Here is a 27,119-nt window from a genome sequence, read left to right on the forward strand (position 1 = left end):
AACCCTAATCCTTTTTTACAGTTTGATCTAAGCTATGACTCATGCTGAGATGCTATATCTTAAGAGTATTCATGCCGTGTGCTTGTGTGAAAAAGCATCATTCTTCATCATGAACTGAAATGGTTATAAGACATTTACAGACAGATAGGTGTAAATATCTATTCTACTGCTTGGTTTTATCAAATTCATTCACATTCATGATGAATTGGTGTGACTTAGCAACATTTACACTGATAAAACAGTGAGAGAAAAGAACAAACTTCATTAAAGCAGAAGAGGTCTAATCACAGATTTGGTTTAATTCTCTGTATTTTTGCCTTCATTTACTATTCTCTGTCCAGAGTTTCAGCCTTCCTTCACCCTCCTGCATTCTGACTCAGTGCTCCAGCAGCCAAATGGAGCTCTCTTCACTAAAACCCAGCATCCCGGCTGATTTAAATGGCCATTATCACTGTGGTTATTTAGGATCCATCATGCCTGAGTGAGTGTAGAGACATCCTGCACAGAAAGCAAAAGATAGTTGCGTAATTTTAAAAAATGAAAACATTAAATGTAGCCTAATTATAGATTGCTATTTTAACTTCACAGGCATGTTGTCAGTCAACAACATTTCACCAATACTGCCAGGAAGAAAAGTAAAGTTCGCCTCAATGACCAACTGTGGGTAGATTTATTGTAACAAAATCACTAAAATCTTATAAAAAATATTCCTCAGTGGTGATGCAGAATGATAAAATGTTTTTGTTTCTTTTCTCAGCATACCAAAACCAAGTGATATAAATATGACGTGAGTACTTTATGTTTTAACCTTTCCAGTAGATGCATGAACAGACTGATTTATTTTTTTCAAAGCTCCCTACTGCCTGAAACTTAAACTTCTTTATTTAATAACCTCTAAACAGGGAGAAAATGATTAAGATTGCAACTCCAAAAGAACATCCTTATGCATCCCACATCTCCCGGTTTGCAATGTTCCCATCCTTTCACTCTCCAGATGACCCTGACACAGGAGTCAGAGCTGCCTCCCAACCTTTCCTCAACCCCCTCATCCCGACTGGTGCACCAGATGTCACTCTGTTGAGCAAAACTATAGGTGAGAGGGTAACATATTGTAGTAAAAAGTAAAAAAAGGATAGAGTAGAATAAATGTGTTCAGAAAAGTCTTCAAGGTCCTTTATCTCTATGTACAGGTGGTCCGTACCGGCATGAGATCTTGGAGACACCCAACAGAATCAGGAGGAAGGCTGCTGTATGGACAGGAGAACATGGTTTCTTGAATGTGAGTTGGATGTGACTTTCATTGTCACTGAAGTTAACCAATACATCAAACACCTGTTCTGATAATTTTCTAAATTCACCAATGTCCTCAGCATGCAAAGCCACTGAAAGGAGACGGCCAAGTATTCTACCCCACTCCTCCAAATATAGTGCTGCCCAACCCTAAACTTCGTGACTGGAATTTCACATTATCTGAGCGGACAAGCAACATGCTGAAAAATATGGAGAGGACACACTGGGTCACCTCTTATCAAATGCACTACACAGGTAAGTGTTTTAATATGTCTGCAGAAAGCTGAAAGAGCACAAGGACAGAGAGTACAATTTGGTATTGGAAATAACAAAAGACAGTGTTTAGAAGAATAGTGTGTATGCATGATGTTAGAGTCAATAATCAATAAGCTGGGTTGTAATATCTGATATTTGAAGTTTTATTTCTTTAAGGATCAGGGCCAGCTAATCCTCTGAAGATAGATGACTTCAAAGAAAAAATGAGTGATCTAACTGGGATGACTTCACATGCTGCACTACTGGTAAATTGAATCAAGAATAACGTACAATGATATTTACAGTGAGCCATGTGGTGCATGAAACTACACTAATGAGTTCCTGTTCTTCCAGAGAGAAAGATCCTATCCTGTGTTTGTTCCCTCTAAACCAAGAGAAGGATGGAGAAGAAGACAAGGGAGTCATGTTGGGAGGAGCACCTGCAGCCCGGCTGTTGCTATTCTCCAAAGTCCATCTCTAGCTCTGAACCAAGGCACTGCTTCAGCAACTATACACCAACAAAGGCCACAAGAGATCACAGCTAAGCATAATGAAGCACCAGATCCAAACCAAATGGGTCATAGTCAGTCAGAGTACAGCAATGGCTCCACAGAAGCAATGAGCACTGAGCTTTCCCAGGAGGTCTTACGCAAACAAAAAGCTAAGAGCAAAAGCTCTGCATATCAGGGCAGGGAGAAAGAAAACTGCAAAGTCAAGTTTGATGAAAGTCTCATGCAAGAATCTGTGTCACAGAGAAGCCAAGAGGCTAACGCTGCTCAGATCGCAGACACAGAGAAACCCGTGGACCTGCACAACCGCCCACTTTCCCAGGGAGAGATAGAGGTTAACAGAGAGAAAAGCTCAATTGAGCTGTGTGATGAAGCAAGCAACAAAAATAAGTATTTCAAAGTTGGGAAAAATACATCTAGTCAGGCAGCTGTAGCCAAATACCAGGAAGATATCGAATCACATGCTGAGTTATTATCAAGGGCAGCTTCAGAAGAGGAGAAACTGCCAGAGGGCAAAGAGCTGCCACGCAGTATCTCTAACCCCTGCATCCTGCCGAGGCCTCCTGTCCTGCCTGGCATTCGCCCTGTGGGAAGAGCTGGGACTGTGGGTAGAGGAGGCGCAGCTCTCAGCCTTCTGGACCTTCAAGATTCATTCAGTAAGTCGGAGGCCCATCGCAACTTCAACAGCTCCAGCACACGTGCTGCTGTCAACCTGAGGGACAACGTAGTCACGGGGAAAAAACATGACTTCTATGGGATCAACTGCTTCTACCTCCATGGATAACCTTATGAGCATGCACATTTCAAGCAAATAAAAGCCCAAATAAATCTTGTAAGCAACTACATATGAATCACTCTTGAATATTTAATAATGCTACCAAGAATAAGCAGTCGAGCCTGAATGAAACTGATCACCTCTGTCCTATCGCTTTATGTTCAGTCATTTGATATGTGTTTTTTTCACTTTTAGATCAGACTTTCAGGATCTTGAATGCAGTTTCTAAATATTGGATACTTAATTATATATCTGAATGTGTGGAGTGCAAAAAAAGCTTTGAATTTCTTTTGATTTTTCACCACCTGAAATGACCTACTGAAACATTCACAGAGGGAGAAACCACATAAGTAAAATATTTCAATGCTATAAATTTTCTGGCACTTCAATTTCAACATTACATATAGATTATTGGTTAATTTTCACAACAAGATATTCACATGCTTCTAAGATTAAAATTATTAAGGCTATAATTTGCTCCCACGATATCCCCACCAAAAACTGGCTGGCACAAAAACAAAGACTGACCATAAAGGCCTCACGACAAACTATTTGCAGTATCTATAAGATTTCTCACATGTTGACAGTAAAATAGTTGTCTCTTAAGTCAGTGACTCATTATTTCTTTCAGATCCACACAACTTTGCAGACTGTTTACTGAGCAAGAAGTGAGTTAAATTAGCAGACATTGTTCATTTGCAAACATTGTTAATTTGGTCTTTGCTTCTACACATTTCATTTGCAATATTCATTAGAGCTCAGGATGTGTTATACAATAATGGTCTTATATAAGGTTCCCTTAAGCTGTAGCTGATTGTAAGGCTAGAAAAGAAAAGAAAAGAGAAAGCCCCTCAAAGCTGTTCAGTTCAGGCTGCATGCGCAGTCCACACAGCAGCATTAAATTCATAATTCTGCACAGACAAATACTTAGTTCTTTACTGTAACCTCTCTACTAATTTTGCAGAGGAGGACATTTGTATGAGGCTGAAGATTTTTGTCCCCCCCCAAATGTGACACAGAGTTCACCTCAGAGAAATGTGTTGCCTGTGTTATGGAATCTGCCTCCCTGCATTGTAGGTGCTGCAGTAACCTTCTACCTCGCCAGTGTGAAAGGAAAAAACGCCTTTTCACACGTAATCTGTTGCAGTCAGGCTGACTTGCTATGAAAGATTTTTTCTATGACAATAAGTCCTTGAGGACCAAGTCTGCAGCCTTGAGTGATATAACAGCCTCATTTTCAGTCTTTCAGGGAGATAAAAACCACAGCGAAATGGACCAGTGCAATTTCCATGCCGGATATTGTACACAAACTCAAGGTTTGAGGCTATTTCTAAGGAGACAATTCCCTAAAGGCTGCCAAGATGAGATTTTGTTGTTGATTCGTTTGTTTGTTTTTAGCTAGTATGCATGTGCAACAAACCTGCACTTCTGAAAAGCTGTCACTGCCACATTCAAGGTCTTGTACATTTTTCAAACCTTATTCATTTATTCAGGTTTATGATTATCAAAAATTGGTTGCATGAGATGCTCAATTTCTCTCATTGTGCAATGAGGAAGACTGAAGAGCTGTGATTCAGCTCTTTGTCCAGTAGGGGTCAGTAGATCCTTATATTAGGCACCAAATTCAGCCAATTATCATTCCACCTTCATTTCCTACTTCTGACAGCGTATATCTTGTCATTTTGGTGATGTCGGCTTAATTTTTGAGACTCAACAACATTTTTAACATTATCTTTTTAAAAATAAAAAATAACAATGCCAGTCCTTATCTACAAACAGACACAAGTATGTAAGATTCAAATGCATCCTAACAATTACAGAACCTAATTAAACGACGCTAAAGTGATGAGGGTGTTTCCACATACTTTGTCCTTGCTTTGGGGGTCCTCCAAAGCGCGTCACGGAAAAGATGCTGTCAATGATGCAAACCCCGCCCCTCTCAGGCGACGTTGTGCGGCGTTCTGCATTTTCATTGGAGCTTGTCTCAGTCAGTCAGTCAGCACGTCCCTCCTCCATACAGCCGTGGACAAACTGATGCTTTTCACAGCGGCTGCATGTGTGTGCATGTCAGACTGGAGTGGTTCAGACTATCATCATTTTTTCTTCAGTGGCAGTTCTCTCCCCTTTGGGCTACATAAACTATCATTTGTCCGCCGACCGAGTGTTTCTGAGATCTCCACCTTCATCACCTGGAAATAACATCTGCAACTCTGTCAAGGTGAGTGCGCTATTTCTTTGACAAGTCAAATTCAGTTGATATTAGTTCATTATTTCTGCTATAATGACACAAGCAAGACTTGTCAGCCCTTCTGGGAAATGAACAGGAGGAACAGTTGCATAAGTCGAGTGCATTTACAGTAAAAGTTCATTGCAGTGCATGTTTTCTTGCTCTTGGAGGCAGGATAACTGAAATATTTAACAACCGTTTCAGAGAGTGATGTAAAATCTCACTTGTAAAGCTTAAAAGTGAAGCAGCAACAGTAAACTACATTATAAAGGCGTCAGCCCACTTTAACACCCTAATTAAACTCTGCCTGTAAGGTTTTCTGAGCAGTCTATCTTTTGCAATATTAGTGAGACGTTTGATCAAAACAAAGGACAAACACTAATAGATCCTTTCAGTCTCCATGGTAACTCTTAAGCCCCTTCCTCTTCCTCTAAACAAGTGAAGACAAGTTGTAGGGCAGAAGTATGTTTCCATACAAACCTAATACACAATTAGGTCTCAGCAGGAGAAAGCTATCAGTATAACCCAGTCACAAGCCAAAAATATGAATAATGTGCCTTCATGAGTGGCCTGTTTCTCTCATGCTGAGTAGATGTAGGTGTTTGTGATAGTGATCCATTTTCGGTTTTGATCTGGGTTTAAGCTCAGCATGTTACGCTCACCGCACAGTATGGTACATTTGGAGCAAAAACAGGAGTATGGATGATTTTGTTGTATTTCTTTGTTATGCAGATAACAAATGTGCTTAGAAAATATGAGTAGTAATTAAATCTGTACTCCCTGATAATTACAATTCTGTGTAATCCAGCATAATAATAGTGCTTCTCATGCTGAATATAGGACTTGGGCCAAAACTTGCCAGGTTTAGTCAAAGCTTTTTTGTTTGGTAAAATATTACTTTGGCTCACATACAGAGTAGCTGTAATTTCACGACTTACACGTGACTACATCTCAGCTCTTTTGGGTGTTGTGTCAACAGTGCAACAGAGAAGCCTTTTCAGGTGCTGTTTTGTTGGGCTCTGTGTGTGTGTGTGTGTTGGAACATGCGTGAGGCTCAAAATGGGTTACTGAGAAAATCTGTAAACTTGTCTGTCATGACGTTGAGTAAAGAAGGTGGATAGTGTGCACATTAAACCCTAGATTGATATAGATGTGAAGGACAAATGCAGCATCCTGCAGTGGAAAAAGAAAGATAGTCTGCACGATTAATTTTACACCCTCAGGGCTTTCTTGCTGGAATATTTGCTCGTTGGAATGTGTCAATAATTAAAAAAATACTTACAGCATTGAGACTCTCTCATACTTTTTTTTTTACCACTGTCACAGCAGTGCTCGCTTGGGACCAAGGGTTTTTTGTTCCCATCACTCCTAAATCAGTGTTTGCGGTTTGACACAGGGACACTGTGAGGGAGAGGAATCAATAGAATCTGTGGAATGCAGAGGCAGGAAAGAAAAACATCTTTGTCTGTGCAAGATATGTAATTTAAAACAGCAGAGGGGCGTTGTGTTGCATGAGTTCACCTATACAGTAATTTCAGTTTTCCCTCGGTGTCAAGCTGAATATTTGAATAAATGTGCACATTCATGTAATTCATTCATCTAGCCTGTATTTTTGTGCTGACTCTATATGTTCGAGGGAGTGATTTCCAGTGCAGGTTTCCAGGTCATCTGTTTCACATTGTTTTGCACCGTGTACTTTTTCTTTTTCACAGCTGACTGCAGATGATACTGCACAAGTGGCCTGTCCAATACGTTGAGAGTTACCAACCAATTAATCAGCTGAGTTGGTTTACAGGGCCGTAGTGGAAATGAATGTGTGTCACTTTCAGTCAATGCCATCTAAATGCTACACAGTTACACAGTTGTATTACATCTGTAGCATTGCTCCAGGATCCGCACTGTTTGAAAAATATCCACTAAAAAACAGGTGAATAATGCAGGAAGTGGCTAAACAGGACCAGTGGAGCAGCTGCTATGAGCATCTCATGCATGTTGCAGGTGCTGCCTCTTTTTGCGTGGACAGTAGGCCAACATGAATAATTCACAAGTCTTAATATGGAAACAGGTTCTTGTGATTTTAGGCATGAAGTAGCAAAAAAGTCTATAACAGAAACTGTTTGTGTCATAGTCGCAAGGACAAAAAGCATGAGTTAATTCAATTAGATTTTATTTGTAATAAATGAATAGAATCATCAGCAACTGTCTTGTTAAGTTTGTCTGTCAGACCATCTGATTATAGTGACATGGTTTTCTAATGGCAGGTTGCTGCTCGTCTTCAGCCTCCTCCAGGCACCAGAGAGGCTGAAGTAAGCTGATTTCATAACTACCTTAGAGACCGCCAGATATCAGCATGAAATTTTAACAAGGGCGGAACAGGCACATACTTTTAGCTTAAAAACAATAGCGCCCTGCATGAGTTTTTACTGAACTCTCCTATACAGCCTTGGTCATTTCCTTGGTTTGTGCAGTAGGACTGAATTATTCAAAATGTTCACCATCTTTGAGGATGGCAGCTCTGATGTGCTTAAATAATGTACGGCTTTGAGTCCTGAAGTAATGTTTTCAATTTATTTTTACCCATTTTTTTCCCATTTGGGCAAATGGTAAGTCAGTCTTGTCGTGTAAAGGTCACAATTACAAATTTACAAAATTATTAGTCTCTGAAAAAATAATTTTATAATGAAGAATTTGATGACAGTCTAATTTACTGAATATTGCTGATGTTAATCAATTACAAATACTTGATCAGGTAAGGTGAAAAACTATTTTGAAAAAGTATCCAAGTGACACTCTCTCCATAAATGTTCTATCTTTAACAAGCATTTATCTCTGTCTCAGTCTATTAATCAATTACATGATATATCTCTAATCAAAATTATGGATTTCAGGCTCTGTCATGATAGCAATGCACCAGGTGATATTATCAGATCTTGACTAGTGGTCCCTCTGTTTATATTCTTCTAAATGAGAATGTAGTGCCACCACCCCATGTAAAGGGCAGAAGATGGTATTTGGGCACTAGAAACCTTTAAAGGGATGGTGCAAAAAAATAGGTCGGCAGGCTGGAGTACATGCACAAAAAAGTGAGATTTATTAACAAAAATATGAATTAAACAGAGGCAAAAATGAACCCCAGGGAAATTCAACCAAAATCACTTAACCATAGCAAGAAACAAATAAAATCTGCAGCCTCACAGCAAGCTGCTTTCCTCTCTCTTCCCTACTCCCTTTAATAGACCAGTGACTGGCCTTTTACCTTCTCAGTCTCACCTAAGTGGAACGTACCATCTCAGGTTACCACAGGGTGAGCTAGACTGATACCACACTTCCAAAACACAAAGAAAAACATCAATGTAGAATTTCTGTTAATGCTGACAATAACAATTTCCTATGGTTACATACACACAGCTAAGTGCAGCTATGAATGTCATTTACTACAGATCAGTTTTATCCTTTCTACCTCAAGCAAGAACCTAGTGACTCACTACAGAGTGCAGATAATGATACACAACTCTTGGCACCACCACTGATTAAGCAGACAATCTGCCCCACCATCACACCTCTCAAAGAGAACAGGACTGAAGCCCTTCAACAAAATATGACATTGTGAGACACAAAATACTCTACTAAAACCTGTATAACATTTGTGCAACATGACTGAAATGAACAGAAACAAAATTAGTGATTTGGAGAGGAACAACATTTTCAGAGGGAACAATTTTGTTTTAGTCTGTGCAGGATCCCTGCTTCGTTTCACAGCAGTAGCAGTATCACATTTTTAGAGGGTGTCCCATTTATTCACAGTTTACCAGTTTAAACCAGAGCAGTGACAGTGTTAGAAATATGGAAGTTGTGCAACATAAAATAATAATAGTACATTTATTTATATAGCACCTTTAAAAAAACAAAGTTACAAAGTGCTTTACAATAAAAACAGATAATACAAGTAAGATAATAAGATCCAAAACATAAGATATAAACAAGATAAAATAATTGAAATATTTACAACAAATACCATCAGTTAAGAAAAATAACTTAGTCTTAAGAAGAGATTCAAAAGAGGAAATGGAGTTTGCTGGCCTCACATCTCCCGGCATGAAGTTTGACAGCTGAGGGGCCTGAACAGCAAAGACCCGGTCCCCTTTAGTGACAAGTCGAGTCTCTGGAACCATTAGTAGGGCCCTGCCGGAGGATCTCAAGCAGCAATCAGGTTCATAGGGAGTTAGCAGATCACAGATATAGGCAGGAGCCTGACCATTCAAAAACCAAGCATTAAATCTTAAAATCAATTCTAAGACTCACAGGTAACCAGTGAAGGGCAGCAAGGATTGGTGTAATGTGGTCACTTCTCTTAGTATGTGTTAAAAGTCTGGCAGCTGTGTTTCGTATCAACTGAATGGATGTTTCGCCTGCTGATACCAGCATAAAGTGCATTGCAATAGTCAGGTCTGGAGGAGATAAAAGCATGGATGTGTTAAATGGAGTGGAGTGTGGAGCAGGTGGACCCAAGTGCAGCAGACCGTAGGCAAAGCAAGGCTGAAGAAAAACTTGGCAGATCAGAACAAAACAGAATACAGAACAATGCAGAACAAACAGAACAGGGGATCCAACAAAACTGAACTAATGAAACAACAAGGAACAGTTGGCAAGACACGAGGGCAGACTGGGAGCTCATTGGCTGGGGAAGACACAGGAAACAGGGCAGGGCTAACAAGACAAGGTGTGAAGGGAAACACAGCAAACCAAAAACTAAAAACCCAAAAACAAGTAGGTTCAAGAAAGCCTTAGATGCCAGCAGGCCAAATAAATGGGCTGCAAGATAATCTGAGAGACATGTAAACTCAAAGTCTAAAACACAGATATATTCCATAATCCAAAAACTGATACATAACTACTTGAAATGTGAATTGCTTGATAGCACTAAACCTGGCAGCTCAGTGAACAGGCTGAAACACATTCACAAAAACAATCTGATAAATTAACAGATGTTCTAACACTAAACCACACATTTCAGCTTTCACTTCTGGTTGCTCTTCCAATAGCATATGTATTACAAACCAGGCAGTTAAATGACTGTACAAATGTTCACTGCAAAGAGCAACAGTATCTCAAGCAGTCCTTAAATATAATCTGGAACTAATCTGTCTGTCTCCCACTCAGTCCAGTTCAACAAACTGGGAAAAAGTCTGAGGGCATCTGGTGGACTGGTGGAGGGACATAGAGTGAGAGTGGGACAGAACCATAACAGGATTACCTTTTCTAAGTCTGCAGAGGAAAGGAATGACCTGATCTTGGTTAACTGTCTCAGGCCAGAGCGGGTAATCATAAACACTTCTGATTTGGAGTCATTCAACTGCAGGAAATTTTTGGACAGCCAGTTTTTAATTTCAGCAAGGCAGAATATAATACAGGAAACATCAGTGATACCAGGCTTTAACAGGACATACAATTGGGTGTCTTCCGCGTAGCAATGGAAATCAATGTCCTGTCTAAGCATGATTTGCCCCAGGGGTAGCATGTATATAGTGAATAAGAGGGGACCCAAAATAGACCCCAGGGGGACCCCACAAAAGGGGAGAGCACAAGAGGAGGAGGCATCTCAGAGAAGGACCTATTCGACAGATAGGAGATGAACCAATCCAGAGACACATCATTGTTACCAATGTAGTTCTTCAGACAGCTGATTAAGCAAGGGATAATCAATGAGTGGGTGTGCATTAAAGGCACGACTGGAAGCTCCTCTGCAAAGTTCCTTAACACTGTTGAAAGCACACCTACAAGTATTATCTTATACCATCGTCATTTGCCAACAATATAAAATAAAAGCATTCACAAATTTTTGGTGAAAGTTTTGCACTCAAAATTGAAAGGTTATGAAGCAAGAGCTTACCATTGTCATGACAACTTGCCACACTGTACTCGCTGCCAGCCTGAACCGAGGCATAAAATTCACATAAGGTGTCATTTAGAATAACTACATAGTATGTCTCCAAATCAGTGTTCTTTTGTTTTTGGAAGAGAAAGTCTCTCAGTATATTAACTGCCCATTTTGTTGCCTTTTTTGTATAAATCTCATCCTTCTCTCCTTCTATCATTTTAAGCTCTTCAGGTCAGGTCAGGTCAGGTCAGTTCCTTGTGCCGTTTTTCGCTTGGTTTCTTTCTTCTCTTCTGCATTTCTTTTTTCTCTGCTCCGTCCCATTCTTCAAAACTTCATAACAAGTAAGCTTTGACAGCTTTGCTCTTTAATGTTACTATGGTTACAGGTTGGGTATTTAGAATGGTGATTAAAATTGAGCCGAACTACGTGTGCATTAAACGGTTTTAACACACATCTGCCGGCCAATTAGAAAAGAGTATTCACCTAGACCATGGTAAAAGATATTATTAATACATTTTAGTGCAGAAACTTCAAGGCTCTTGGCCTTCAGGTCTCCTATTCACCCAACCACAGCATGTCTGGATCGATCAAATATTACAAAGACTATGTACATTTCACGCAGTGTGTTATAGCATTCCCTAGCAAAACAAGACATTTGAGGTTGCATCTTTGGCTTTGGAAAACGGTGATCGACATCTTTCACTATTTTCTGACATTTTATAAATCAACCAACTATTCAATTAATTGAGAAAATAATCTACAGATGAATTGATAATGAAGATAATTGTTAGTTGCAGCTCTACAGTACAGTATATGTTGTGTTACGTCTAATGTCCAAATCCAATGCAGCTTTTTAGATGATTCAGTCAGTCAAATCAAGCAAGATAGTGGCATTTTCACTGTAGGATAGTACGCATTTATTTAGCTTTAAATTAAGTGTTGTTAAAATTAGGTCAAAGAAACTCTGCAGAAAAGCAAACCAATTTTCCAAGATCTGTGGGTGAGATGCATTCAGACCGCACACCACAAAAAACACTATGAATAAAGTCTTCCGATGCATGACTGTAGTCAAACCACAAAAACACAAGCTCGTCAGAGACAAAAGTTTTCTGTTGCTCTGTGTGAGCCCCCCACCCTCTCTGTTTTGGAGGCTACAGTTTGAGTCAGCTTGCGTGTAGGAATGCTTTACCAATGTAGCTGACAGAGTTCAGGCATGAAGTAAATCTCTCAAGATGTGGTAACTCACAACTTCTCAGTCAGACAGTTTATCTCTGTCAGTCCATAAATGGAAGGTAATGGAAGACAATGCCATGTCTAAATATATCTGCACTCTGAGGACTTTGAGATTGCTTGTGGCAGTGCAGATGTTTTTTCCACTTTTCATGATATCTTCTTTTAGGCCGCCACATCCATTCTTATAATATAGGATCAGCATGCTAACAATGACAGGGAGCCTCGCAATGTCATCGTCCTCTATACTATGGGTCAACACCTCTTAATTAATGTGAGATTGGAGGTGGAGATACCGCTGATGCATCCTAATCAGAGCAGTGGTCGAGTTGTACTGTAAGCGCTGTAATGTTTAATTTGGAAAGCAACAGCTGGATCAGACTGTCATGCAAGTTGCTTTTTTCATGACTCCTTTGTCAGTGAGTGTGTTGAGCTAAGCTGTGACTCTGCCTCCTAATGAGCCAGTGTTGAGTTATGAGGCTGCCAGGCTCCCCCACACTGCAAATATAACAAAGAGGAGGACCTCTGCCGCACTGAGAGCAGACAAGAGAAAAAGAGATAGAGAGAGAGAGAGTGCTTGGGTGTGGGAGAGGAGTGAGTGTGTCGAGGATGTGGTTGATTAACAGGATGCAGCTTGGCGTTTGTGAGTGAGTATATGATACAGAGCCCGTCATATGTCAGACAACAGTAGGCGTGAATGAAAAGACGTCCTATGGAGCTGACAGTTGCTGAAGAGGGACTTAATCTGTTTCTCCCTCATTATTACCCTCATAACTCTTCAAGCTTTTTCTCTCAGGGTGAATATGAGGAGCCTTTCGAAGCTCAAGAAAGATACAAATTCTACTTCATACTGCTGAAAATGTAAGATTACAGATAGCAGAGAGTGGCGTGCACTCTTTAAGCTCACCAGAGTGAGCTTGTTTTTGGCTGGACAACAACAGCTGAGCCAGCCCTGTAACCGCAATTGACTGAGTGACTGACTGACTTAGTAGTGTTGCCAGATTGGTTTGATGCTTTCCATCCCAATAAGTGCTCAAAATCCGCCCAAATTGATAAAAAAATGCCCAAATATTATAGAAAACAAACAATGCAAATTAATTTATTAACAATAACAACAGTATTGTGGCTCATCACAATATTTAAATATTGCATATTAATAAAACAAGTGTTCACAAGTGCATTAGGATGCAGATACAAGGCACCAGAATACATCCTAATGCAATGATAAAACTATGAATCCATTTCTGCCCCCTGCTCTAAAAATAAACAAGAAAATAAAGGGACAACTCAAATACCAAAAATTTGACCTAATCTGGTAAACTGCAACACAAGCCTTGACAGTATGCCAAATTGAAGCATACCCCCCACATATACGCTCTCAAGAGAGACAGAGAGAGAATGCTATCAAAGAGCCAAATAAATAATGATAATGCAAGCAGCACAACTGAAACATAGAGGTTTCTCTTACAATGAAAACACATATTAAAAAATGTTTTACCTTCACACCATTTACCATTTTAACTTCTAACTAGGTGTAGAACTTTGTACAGTCACTTGGGCCAGGTGAACAGGCAAGACTTTAACTATGTGCATTTAACAGGTGAACTTGCTAATATGTCTGTCCGTTCCGTGTTCGATCTGTTCGCACATCCATGAGAGCAGAAAGGAGCAGTAATCCCATGTGATTTCTTGTATCATCTTTGAGTAGTGTCATTTGCGAAAAAGCTCTCTCCACATGAGCATTAGATATGGGCACAATGAGCAAAGAAATACATTTTTATGAATGTATATATTTTTTGTGTATTGTAATTTGTAATATAATCAAAAACCTGCCTAACTCATGGAAAACAAGCCTCAATTCTGTCCATCTGCTCAAGCCCATTTTTCCCCCAAATAGTGCAACCCAAAACCTCCCAGTTGGGCAGAAAACAGCCCAATCTGGCAACATTCAACCACTTCCTGTAGCCATTTCAAATTAAAACCCATGCCACCATACTATTTAGTATTCCAGAAAAAGATTTAGTATGTCCCAATACATAGTATGTCAAATGCAGTATGCCAAAAGTACCAGGATGTTCCGCTACATCCAGTCACATTTTGCAGTATGCAAGCCAGCATGCTTTTCTGACCATTCTGACCCTCAATCCTCTGCGCATCAGAAGATTCGTCACATTGACTGAGCCACCGAGAGAGAACAGACCAATGACAGCACATTGGCAGTGCAATGACAGAAACCGCAATGACAGATGAAGTAGTATGTCCCAATTGCATTCATATAGCATGCATACTGCATGCAACAGTACACATATACTTTGTAAGGGCAGCTGCAGTACTAAAAAATAGTAAGTATGCAAACACAGCGCTAGTCTTTTTTAATCTTTTTTTTTTTTAAGCAAATCAGGAGCAGACACTACCATCTGTGCAACACATCCTCGTAATTAAACGACCAAATAGAAAAGGTGTGGCTGCACACACACAGATGTGGCACTGGCAAACATTACCCTGCTTGGTCAAGAGATGTACTAATGAATAATAGATCTCATGTTGGGAGGAAGCCAGTTTTGTCTCTGTATCAATCCTCTGGGCTAATTGCTGACTGGGTGCTGCCATGCTGACCTGTGCTACAGCCGGAAGAATATATTTTAAAAAAGAAACACTTACAGACTCTGTGATGACCTGATTCTTCAGATGGATGTAAGAACAGAGATTTTTTTTTTGGCCCCACTCCCAGCTACACTGTTCAGGACTTTTTGGGAAACGATACAGGGCTGAAGTAATGGCTGAAGAAGGTGATTAATTGCTGTGCCTGATAAAAGTGACTGTCGTTCACATGGGAGAGAAGAGAGACTTTCAGGACATTACTGTTTCCTGTGCAATTGCTGATGTTCTACTCACCATCATAACTCTTCAGATTTGGATACGAAGATGATTCAAACTGAGAGAGCACTGTTACTGTAGCTCCCCGACTGATTGCAACCTCGTGAAGGACCTTATCTAAAACTGTAATCACATCTGTTTTGAATACCTTATGACACACTCTACTGCATTCAGATTTGAATGGCTTGTCTTCCTCTCTAATGCCATCCTCTCTCCTATCAAAGCTACTGTTGTTAATGATTTTATTATCATTGCATGACGTTTGCATACTAAAAAGTATGAGACACTGTAGATAAGAGACTGAAGAGTGCGCTCAATCATTTCTGTTTGATGCTGATGTAATTAGATGGACATTTATATCAATCTTTAGAAATTGTGTTCATTCAGTGAGGTTTGCTCTGTGTAATAATTACTCTTCATACAAGTGCTCAAACAGAGATTCTGAAAAATTAAAGCTGACAGTAGGGGTGGGCGACATATCAGTCATTTGAATTTTTGTTTTCGCATGACGTAAAATATTAAAATTGTGAAAATCGAGTTATTACAATAGGCACAAAAATGTTATTTTTAAAAAGTAATATTGATGATAGCTGCCACATTAGCCATTTTGAGTAATGATAGTGTTTACAGGACTGTTGTGACTCTTGTTGTTTGGCTGTCTCTGGCTAACTCGTAGTGAATTTAACAGTCACACCTACGAGAGGGACAGACTGAAAGTGTTTCTGCGCTCTTGGTTTTTGTTAGTTGACATGGTATCATCTGGTTATGAGAGTCAAAGTGCTGGTGAAGTCAACTAAACAGTTTTCAGATTCAGTTCGTCCCTATGTGCCGGGTCACTAACGCTAACTAGCAGCAGTCTGCAGATATCAGGCTGGTGTCTTGTAAAGAAACACAAACAGCAGCAGATCAACTACAGAGCAGACCTTTCTGCTCTATCTGTGCTGAAAGTGATTATTAAACTGGATGCCCATGCTCTACTTAGTTGAAGCATCTGGCACTGACAGTCAACAGCTGTGTGGGATAACCTGTATTTTATGTGTAATGATGACAGCTCTGCAGGTGGTGCAGGTTTTTTATTATTCATGCACAACTTTCTAAAAATATGATGTTCCAACCCTGCATTTTGCAGGCAAACAAATATCAATTAAAATCCCAGCCCTAGTTGACAGTTGAAAGAGTGCTTGAAAGTTTGATATATTACACAGTAAATCTTTAATTCTTCCCCTCAAAGACATCACATCAGTGTTGTACTGCTGTTTTGGTAAATAATATGGAATTTAAAAATAAGCAGTTATATTGCAGTATTATGTAAATCACAACAGATTGAAAATGAGAATGTTGTTTTCTGCCCCTCCCTTATCTCTATTTATGTGAGGGTTTCTCTTCCCCTTCCAAGAAAGAGCTCTTCTGCATTTTAATAATGTAATAACAAAGACTAAGAAGCATCACCCAGCAGGGTAGTGTGCAGTTATAATAAGATTACTGTTATTAAAGTGGTAACTTTTAGATGCAGCAAATTAGAGCCAAGTGTTTCTCCTTTGGTGGGCAAAAGCTATCAGATAATGTTCTAAATGACTGCGCTGTTTTCTAAAGCAAACAGGGAAGAATAATCTGTCTGCTCAAGACAAACTGGCTTCTGATGAGTTTAGCGGGAGGAAAATCAAAGTCAATCAAAATTATGCAAGAGGTTCTGATTTGAGTTTATACAGATATATGGATGGACAGCATTAGAATAAAGATAAATGACTCTCACACTTTCCTCCCCAGAGTTACCAGAGTTTGTATTGTTACTAAAGAGGCTTTGTATTGAGAGGAATGAGCTGTCAGAGAATGGCTGGTGGACTGCAGAGATAAGGTGGTTACCGCAACACCATGTTAGGTTGTTTGGTGAATGCAGAGAACATTCATTATGTCAAGTTTAGTCTAAAGAGAGCCTTAGAGAGGTTTTTCCTCTCAGATTTTAAATCAATATCCTTCAGTATAGATCATTCTGGTTCATCAAACAAGCCCATCACACATCAAAGGGAATAAGTTTAGATTCAGTTCAAGCTGAAAAGTCTTCTTTTTATTTAATATAATATAAGGCTTTTTAAAAAAATATAATCTTTCTGTAGCTTTGCCTGCTTTATATATAAACATGGGCTATTTCATAAACACAGGCCTTATAAACATGGGGAGCAACTGCTTTTCATGGCTTGGAATTGGAATATAATTCAGCTCTCACAGCTGGGTTTAGCATATGAAATGTTATTTAAGAGATTATGCAAACCTCTGTGTATTTAAAGGTTATCTAAATATCATCTTATCAGCTTGGTAAAAGTCAACATTGTATCTATATTTTAAGATGACTCATCTTCACCTGGGGCCATGCCCACCTCTACAGCAGCTTTGGGCACACTTCCTCTCGCTTGTTATTACTGCACAGTCCTGCTGCACTCCTCACCACTTTCACTTCACATTTAATGGTGGGAGTATGTGTTACAAGCAGTTACCACCCAACTTCTTTGAATTACTGTGGTGCATCAGCTGAGAGAGATTTTAAATGCTGTCAATTTTGCAAGCCATGATTCTATTTCCTAAGAAAGCTGCACTGTGGGGGTTCAGCCATGAGCGGGTTATTCTGGTGAGTCACATCCTAATGATGCCTGAAAGCCTGTTAGGCTCGTCAGCCCTTTGGCAGAGTCTGGGGACAGTGGAAGAACAGAGGATCATCTGCAACATGAACTGTAATAGAGGGCTTTCAGCTTTTGTCAATCTAGTTAGCGCATTTTAAAAGGACATTAAGCCATTGATAACTTCAACTGAGATCTATAGCTGACTAAGGAATTGTTGTCAGTTCTCTGGTTTGCCTTAAACTAACAAAACTAGGAGAGTTTGTGTTCCATAACAAATGTGTCTGGGCTTTGTAAGACCAAAAATCTCTGCGGCTGGCTACAGGAAATCATTTGTCCAGTTATTTCGTGCAACTGGACAATAAAATATTTACTCATTACATGTTTGAATTACATAATTATTACTGATAAGAATGTCCTTGCTATGAGAAACCCTGCTAGCCGAGTGGTTTAAGATGCTGACCATGTAGTTGCAGCGTGACTGTTTCAAGAGCTGAAACAACTAGTTGACCAACAGGAAATGATTTCAGCAAAAATGTCACACATTCAATGGTTCCAGCGCCACAGTCATGAAGGTGTGGTGATTTTCTCAGTCTTATGTGATAGTAAACTAAATTTCTCTGAGTTTCGGACTGTTAGTCAGACAAAACAAGCAATTTCAAGATGTCACCATGGACCTAAAGAAATGCTGACGGGCATTTTTTACTATTTTCTGACATTTTATAGACCACGTGATTCACTGACTAATCAAGAAATTCAGTGATCATGAAAATAATTATTAGGTGCAGCCCTAGCTGCATGTCATCCCCCATCTGTCTCTCTTCATTTCCTGTCTGTGCCACAAGGCATACTATTTAATAAAATGCAAAAATGTCCAAAAAAAACACTTCCCAAGGGATTTTTAAAAAACCCTTTTTTTCAAAATGTAAACTTCTTTCTGTGGTTCAGGGGTCAGAGAGAGATCAAAGATGAAAATGTGACTGAGTGAGTATGTTATGAACCAGTATTCTGGTTATGATCCAGTATCCAGTATCCCGATTATGTGTTGTGCATGTAAACACCATATCCTGGTTTCAGAAACCTGAATTTGCTACCTGGAGTACTATTATTGCCTTTAAACATCTTCTCAACATTCTCTGTTGGTAGAGAAAGGAGTAGTTGATGCATTGAGAAATAAAGACACAACTGGACACACATGATCACACAGGCTTGTCCATGTAAACGTCATGTCCTGAATATGATCATAACCAGGATAAGACTAAAAACCAGGATACTAAAGTTTTAAGCTCCTGCTAGTTACACATATGTCTCCTCCAGTGATGTACTGTTTTTTCACTAAAGCACAGTTGTGGTTGCCACCCACCCACATTTTAGTGGAATATTCAGGGGATGTCTGTCACCTCTCCACACAAACCGTTGAACATTTTGTGCATGAGACACTTTCAAAAGGAACATCTGCATGTATAAGCTTTTCCTTTACATATAACAAAGAGATTAGAGGATAAAGCAAGGCCTGAAAACTTGCCAGTATTCATTTACACAAGTGCTCTACAAATAGACTGAACTTCAGTTTGGCTAATTTTGTCACTCAGAAATTACATTAATATGCAGGGAATCTGAAGGGTTGTATAATGATGCCACCCCCTAAGATATTTCTCTGTACTTTCTTTGTCTTTATCCAGCCCAGAAAATAGGTTATTATGGTTAATCATCTCATTTGAAGATATCACTGTAAAGAAGATGTGTTGAGATGTACTGAATAGTAGAGAATATATGGTAAATTATTTGAAAATTATTCAGTTATTGTCCATTAAACATACTCAATGAAATTAATATTAATTTGACTTTTTCCTGTATCTTTTTTTAACTTATTAATATTAAGATGTTGCTGTTTGTCACTATGTTTATTTTGTCTATACTGCTTGATAGATATTTATTTACAGTAATGCAATACATGAATCACAGTCATTCTTTGTGAAGGTCAGTGCCATTTTTATTGAAAAAGCATAATCAATTCAAACAGCAGTCAGCAGTTTGTCTGCAGCAAACAACAGCTCTTTATTTTTGATTGCTGTTTTTAGTTTTATCTCACTTAGACCCTGACAGGAGAAAAGATGTCTGCCTACAGTACATTACATTATTTCTCCTAATCCCAAAACCTTGCATTTGCTTGGTTGTAAGTGCGTCTTTGTGTGTTCATGTATTCATACATGGAAGGGCGCCTGCGGTGATGACAGCAGAACTTTCCTTGTGGACTGTGTTTATCTTTTTGTCCTCACTGTCACTGTTCATGTGATCCCCTCAGTTTCTTTGATCCAACACGCTGGACAAACACACTCAGCCCTTGCTGCCTGTCAGCATGCCCTTTTTCTGTACCAAGCTGTGGTCTCGGGCACGACTGCTCTGCTCATTAGCTGCCGTTAGACTTCCACTGACTGCCTTTTCGTGTTTGTCCTCACATGATCGTCTCTGATCACTCATGTTTCTCAATCTGTAAATGATAGCGACAACCATAGAGTCGAGTAAAAATCCATACTAACTTGTAACCCTAACCCTTACTGCACAGCTCCTGTTGTAATCTAATACAGTTTTATTGAAATCACTTACTGCATTTTGTCATCGCCATCACTGAGCATGTGCTCTTCAGCGAGAAAGGGTAATTACGGAAGCTCTGACGTCTAATACCGCTGTCACCCTGATGAAAGCCTGAGAAGTGGTGTTGTTGCAGCTGATGAAAGGGTGGCCTGAAGGGTGACAGTGTCACAGACCTGTGCATAACTGGTGTGATCAGTAGAAGTGGATGAATAAATCATAGGAAACGCAGAGGGAGAACTTCGTTAGATAGATAGATAGATAGATAGATAGATAGATAGATGGATGGATGGATGGATGGATGGATGGATGGATGGATGGATGGATGGATGGATGGATGGATGGATGGATGGATGCTGCTGTTAGGGGCCTTGTGTTTGTGTGTCCTCCCACTTTGATCCATTATTCCGACCGTATTTCGGGCACTGTGCTCTGTCTGTAGACTGCGGCCTGTGATCCACACACACAGAGAGGCGGTGTAGTCTTGGCCGAAGGACGGAGGTTTCACATGACCGCAATTATGTCTGTCGAACACGAGAGGCTTTGGCCATTATGCAGCACAAAGCTTGCAGATGCAGGGCAGGTAATGTGATTAACCTTGCTGCTGCTTCAAAGTGGTAGTCAACACATAGCACATCTGATTCAGTCCGAGCTGGGAGGAGACGCTGTTTACATAGTCAACCAGTAGTTTTCACTGATCTAACTCAAGCATAGACCAAAAATAGGGCTGCTGGGTGATAATTTATTGTTTTTCAACTTCAGTATGAGGAGTTGCATATGATCATATCGTATTATTGTTTTTAACAAAATTTATTGTCCAAATAAATGATTCATTTTTTTAATTTCATGGCAATTGTAATTGTAAAAACAGAAAAAATGTCATTGAAGTATTTGATTTATATCTTAAGTTTTGCCTGATATTGCATTACAGTAGAATAGAGGTAATTTTTGTTGGTTTTTTTAACCTTTTATTTGTGAGGATTTTCAAATTAAGTTACATTAAGTAAGTGACAAGGAGACATTGAAAAGTAAATAAACAATAATGAGGAAACAAAGGATAAGAACCGCCAGTGACACAGACACACACACACACACACACACACACACACATATATATATGTGTGTGTGTGTGTGTGTGTATTTTAAAAAAAAGGGGGGGGGGTCAACAGTCACAGTAATGCCATATGCTCCACTGTACAGCTGTCCATATTATCAAAGAGGTACATGAGCAAAATAGGAGGGTAAAGAGAGTATCATTGGTCCTTCATGTGCTCTAGCACTGGACTCCATATCCTGGAGAAGAGTGTTACCAGAAAGTTCATATCTCAGTCTTCCACATGCAGGATGTTTATGAGTTCCTTCAGCCAAGTCTCAAACGTGGGAACTAGATCAGACTTCCACAGTTTCAGGATACATCTCTTGGCAATCATCATACCATGAATCAAAGCAATATGTATGTTACAATCCAAATTTTTCAAAGTGTTGGAGTGTCCTAACAAAGCAGTTTCAGGGTCAGGTGTTATAATGATGTCAAAGACAAAGGAAAGCCATTGGAAAATGAGAGACCAAAAGTTGTGTAGTTTGGGGCAAGTCCAGAAGAGATGTGCAAGAGTACCTTCTGCGGCGTTACATCTATTGCATAGTGGAGAGAGGTTAGGGAAAATTTTGTTTAATCTGATTTTCGAATAGTGTAATCTATGAACTACCTTAAACTGGATCAGTTGGAGTCTAGCGTTTATCGAGCAAGACTTAATGTTAGTTAATATTTTATCCCATGTTTCATTCTCAATCTCAATACCAAGCTCATCTTCCCAGGCTTGTTTAATTTTAGTAGTAGACGAATCCAGAGTACTTGAGAAGTAACAAACCAGCTCTGAGATCAGGTGTTTTATTTCTGGGGGGCCGAGAAGGGATTTGAACAACGCATTATTTTCAGGTGGTAATTGATATGACCTAGTAGCCTGTAGGACAATTGCAGATATCTATAAAACTGAGATTTTGAAAGAGAGAATTTGGACTGCAATTGTTCAAAAGAGCCTAAGTGTCCATCAACATATAAGTCTTTTAAGCTGACAACACCCATACAGCTCCACTCTTTAAAGGCTGTGTCTGTAAGGGAAGGTAAAAAGGCATGGTTCTGCCAAATTGGAGCATGCATCGAGGTATTTGTGAGCACAGAACACTTTCTGATTTGATTCCTTATCTTCTGTGTATTTAACAGAACAAAATGATCCTTCCTATAGGCTATGGGTGGTCTTGGGGAAGAGAAGAGGAGAGCAGGGAGAGAAGTATTGTGAGTTAAACTTTTTTCAATAGCCAGCCAAGGAGGCGGAGTGAACCCGTCCCCTCTCTCAAAGCCATACTACCAGTACATCATAACCCTGACATTGGCAGCCCAGTAGTAATGTAAAAAACACGGCAGACCCAGACCCCCACAGTCTCTGGATTTTTGAAGGTGGCTTTTAGAAATCCTATGCGCTTTGTACCCCCAAACAAACAGTATGATAATGGAGTCAAGGAGCTTAAAAAGGATTTAGGGATAAAAACAGGTATGTTTTGAAACAAATCAAAAATCTCAGTAGTGAGACCATCTTGACAACGTTTACACGTCCAATCAAGGATAAAGGCAGTGTTCTCCATTTTTCTATGTTCTCCTTGAGTTTGTTAAATTTTTCTGTGAAATTCAATTTGAAAAGGGAGCTTGGTTTCTTTGATATTTTAATGCCCAGGTATTTCACATAATCAGAGGTTATTTTAAAGTGTGTAGACAACAGAAATTGTGGGTCCAGGTCATGAGCTATAGATATGAGCTCACTCCTCTGCCAGTTAATAGTGTAACTAGAGACCTCCCCAAAAGTATCAGGGGCGGATACAAAAAGGGCCACGTCGTCCGCGTATAAGGACATTTTATGATCAACTCCACCTAATGATATAGGTTTAATAAGGACATGCTCCCTCACGCTCTTGCCACAATTGCCAGGGGTTCAATCGCCAATGCGAAGAGGAGCGGCAAGAGGGGACACACCTGCCGCGTTCCCCTCTGCAAAGGAAAGGAGGTTGACCTATCCAGGTTAGTGAGAACGGATGCCACAGGTTGGGCATAAATCATGCACACCCACGAAATAAAGGATGGACCGAGACCAAACTTCTCCAGAACCCTGCAGAGGTATTGCCATTCCACCTGGTCGAAAGCCTTCTCTGCATCTAGACACAGGATGGCTTGTTTAGAAGATTTGTCAAAAGAATAATACATAATGTCCGTAACACATCTAACATTAAAGAAGGAAAATCGATTTGGAATGAAAACTGTTTGGTCAGTGTGAATGATGGATTCTATGCATTGATTTAACCTTTTTGCAAGTATTTTAGTGAATATCTGAAAGTCTAAGTTGAGCATGGAAATTGGACGATATGATGAAGGCTCAGTTTCATCTCCGTCCGACTTCAACAGGAGCAAGATATTAGCATCATACAAGGTTGGAGGGAGTCTTTCAGATCCTAGTGAGTGGGAAAGCATCCTGTGTAGAATTGAAGTTATCTGATTAGAAAATTTCTTATAAAATTCGACGCCAAAACCATCCGGTCCTGGGTTTTTTCCATTTTGCATTGATCTGATAGTGTCTAATATTTCTGTCGAGGATATTTCAGCATTAAGGGCCTCATGGGAGGTGTCGTCCAGTTTCGGTATATTTAGGTTTCTTAACCAATCATCCACATCACCTGTAGCTTTAGAGCTATAAAGCTCCTCACAATACTCTTTGAAGCGAGAATTTATCAATTGAGGGTCCATTACGATTACTCCAGAGCGAGATTTTATTTTGTGAATAATCCTGCTGGCCTGTTGCCCCCTGAGCTGGCGAGCTAAAAGTGTATGAGGTTTGTTCCCGAGTTCGAAGTATTGCCTCCTAAGTCGTAGGAGTTGGTCACAAACCTGTCGAGATAAGATCATATTATATTCATATTTAAGATTGAGAATGTTCTGTAATGTTTGAGAGTTTTCTGTGCTTCTATGTAATGTTTCCAACTGTCGTGTTTGAAGGTCTGGCAGCTTCTCAAAGGTTCTTCTGAAAAATGCTGCATCATCAATATTTGGTCCGTAGATGTTCAACAGTGTTACATGAGTAGAATAAAGATGTCCTGTTACAATGATGTATCGACCGTTCGGGTCACACAGTGTGGAGATATGTTTAAAAGGTATATTTCTCCAAATAATGATTGCAACACCACGAGCTTTGCTTGAGAATGTGGATTGAAATATTTGGTCGGCCCAACTGCAACGCAAATGCTTCTGTTCAGAGGGTCTAATATGAGTCTCTTGAAGAAATAACATGTCAGCAGCCAGAGAGTTCAGGTGTGCAAAAACCTTAGCACACTTAATTGAATGACCTAGGCCGCGGACGTTCCAGCTGACCAAGTTGATACCCTCAGCCTTGCCTCTAGGTGTCATGAAGTGAAGATGATGTCATATGGACAGTGATATGATGATATATCTGTGACTCGCATCTAACTGCAGACTGTTGCTTTAGTTGGGTTAGCCTGGTGTCATGGTCACTGCAGGCCGCCTCCACAGTAGAAATCCGAGAGTCGTGTTCAGTCAAGGTGGTCTGAGTAGCTTGTAAGGACACCTCCAGGTTGTTGAACCGGTCTTCCATCTTTTTACTCATGTTGTTTATAGCTGCGAGGATGACGGATGTCTCTGCGTTTGCCTTGGCCACCAGTGGGGTCGGCTCTGGAGCATCCTCATTACCCGCAATGCCAACGCTAGCATTAGCCTCATGTACTGGGTTTGCAGAGGGTACTTTTTTGGCATTAGACTGCTGTTTCTGGTCTCTCCTGGTAGCCATAAGTGTTCCAACGAAAAATGAACGTAATGCCTGACTTTTTAGCGGGTGAAAGCAGCAGAGAAATGTTATATTGCTTGAATCTCGATGTATCGGACGGGAGCTCTGAGAAAGTGTGTCTACATGACACACTACAACGTGCACTCTAGCGCCCCCCGTAATTTTACTTGTTGATTAATTGATTAGTCAATTTACAGAAAAAATAATCCACAATAATGTTGATAACAGATTCATCATTTTTAACAAGCAAAAATGTCAAACATTCACCATCTTCTCAAATGCGAGGATTTGCTGCTTTTCTCTGTTTTATAATTCTGTAAATTAAATATGTTTTGGACTGTTGGACAAATCAAGACATTTGACAGTCATCATGGGAACTTTTCATTCTTTTATACATTGTATGGACAAAATATTTATTGATTAGTTGTTAAAATAATTGACAGATTAATTGATGATAATGAAAATAATAATTGTTTGCCTTGAGACTTAATACTTATCTAATCATTAACAGCCTTGTGTCTTAGACAGAATCTCACAGATGGTCACTTAATACAGCACAGCGATAAACTCAGAATTAGAACTCAGTGCCACACTAATAAAACTAAACCAATGAGCTGCTGCTCGTTCCAACGTGGGCCAACATGATTTACACAAACACATCATGCCTGGTTGTTGATCAGCTGTCCATGCTACAGCATGACAAACTGCCAGAATGCATTAGCGAAATGTGGTTTTATGTGCTAATGCTGTGAGCCAGGCACATAATGTTAATTAGTCTGCATGAAGTGTGGCAGTTGGCTGAGGACTGCCATTTTATAAAGAGGTCCAATTATTCTCACACGCTGTTGAAGTGATGATAGTAGATTTCACTGATGATGTCACATCTCACTGCATGTGATACTTGCCTTTTATTCCCCCACTGAGCTGGCTGTGGGTTCAGATCAGCTACTGCTCAGTGTAATTTACTCAAATACAAAGTGCAATTCATTTTCTGTTGCTGACAAACCGATTAATCAGCTGATCATTTAGGCATTGTAAAATGATTTAATTTCTGCGTCATTAGCATGTCTACTTTTGATACTTAAGGATACTTTGCTGTGTTCTTCTGTACTTTCCCATAAGTAAACTTTTAAAGGATTTTTGATTGTATGGGAGTATTTTTACATGTAGTTTTGCTATTTTTGCTCAAGTTAAAAGGCTGAATACATCCTTCTTCCACCGCTTCTGTACATGATACTTGTGGTGGGTACTTACATGCATATGATCCTTAAATGCTGAGAGTCCGTCACTCTCTGTAAGGGTAAGATATGAATTATTTAAACCTGCGGTCTCCTCACTTTCAGACCAATTTATGTCCTCCTGTCTTGTCTGTCAATTTCATTTTCAGATGTTGAGACCTTTTCTGTGCAGCTGTTCTCATTACATGCCATATTTCTTCTACATCAAGATGGAAAAACTAATCACTCATCACAAATAACCTAATGCATTTTTCAGTGAGACAGAGCTGAAAGGCTTTTAGAGGGTTTGCCTATTAAAGCCCTCTTTCTCTCCCCCCTCTCTTCTCATGACCCAATCTCCACTCCGTCTTATAGAGGAATGTTCCTGGTACTCCAGCCATAGCCTGCACTGGCCAGTCTGAAGCGAAATGGGCTCAGAAGAGCGCAGCTCAGCCATGTCACAGAAGATCTCCTCCCTGTCACGCAGCAACAGCAGCTCCTCGTCCAAACATGACAGCCGACAGGTAACACACACCAGTCAAAGACACTGTAGGACTTGTCCCACATCACTAACAAACATTCAACCACTCCATGTGCTGTACCCTGACGAAATAAGTCACCGTCAAGTGATCCTGTTACACTTTCAGATCATTTGCCTGGTATAGCACTTACGTTTGGGAGTAAAGTTTGAACTTTAAGCTTCTCCAATCCTTTTTTTTCTCATTATACAATGTCTGTGTTGCAAATGTAGTCATGGGAGGAGAATGACATGATAATAAATGCCTTAACCACTCAAAGTTTTGCTAATAGATCCTG

At 39.8% G+C, this 27,119-nt stretch overlaps 2 protein-coding genes across 4 annotated transcripts in view; both read left to right on the forward strand.

The window, feature by feature from the left end:
* Positions 1-473: 473 nt before the first annotated feature.
* On the forward strand, positions 474-2,838 carry LOC122987264 (uncharacterized protein C7orf31). Its single transcript, XM_044359055.1, has 9 exons — positions 474-481; positions 589-660; positions 758-787; positions 903-1,093; positions 1,191-1,279; positions 1,371-1,545; positions 1,723-1,811; positions 1,900-2,363; positions 2,508-2,838. The coding sequence occupies exons 1-9, from the start codon at positions 474-476 to the stop codon at positions 2,836-2,838; spliced, it is 1,449 nt and encodes a 482-aa protein (XP_044214990.1).
* A 1,939-nt stretch (positions 2,839-4,777) lies between these two features.
* Positions 4,778-27,119, forward strand: part of osbpl3b (oxysterol binding protein-like 3b) — a 39,731-nt gene continuing 17,389 nt past the window's right edge. Inside the window, exons 1-2 of one of the 3 annotated variants that reach the window (XM_044360407.1) lie at positions 4,778-5,047; positions 26,679-26,827. In XM_044360407.1, coding sequence (XP_044216342.1) covers positions 26,732-26,827 — 96 coding nt within the window. In that variant the 5' untranslated portion in view covers positions 4,778-5,047; positions 26,679-26,731. The remainder of the gene's footprint in view (positions 5,048-26,678; positions 26,828-27,119) is intronic. The other 2 variants (XM_044360406.1, XM_044360405.1) reach the window with 2 other exon arrangements.

Source organism: Thunnus albacares, chromosome 8 (genome assembly GCF_914725855.1).
Source record: "Thunnus albacares chromosome 8, fThuAlb1.1, whole genome shotgun sequence".
Taxonomy (NCBI): Eukaryota; Metazoa; Chordata; class Actinopteri; order Scombriformes; family Scombridae; genus Thunnus; species Thunnus albacares.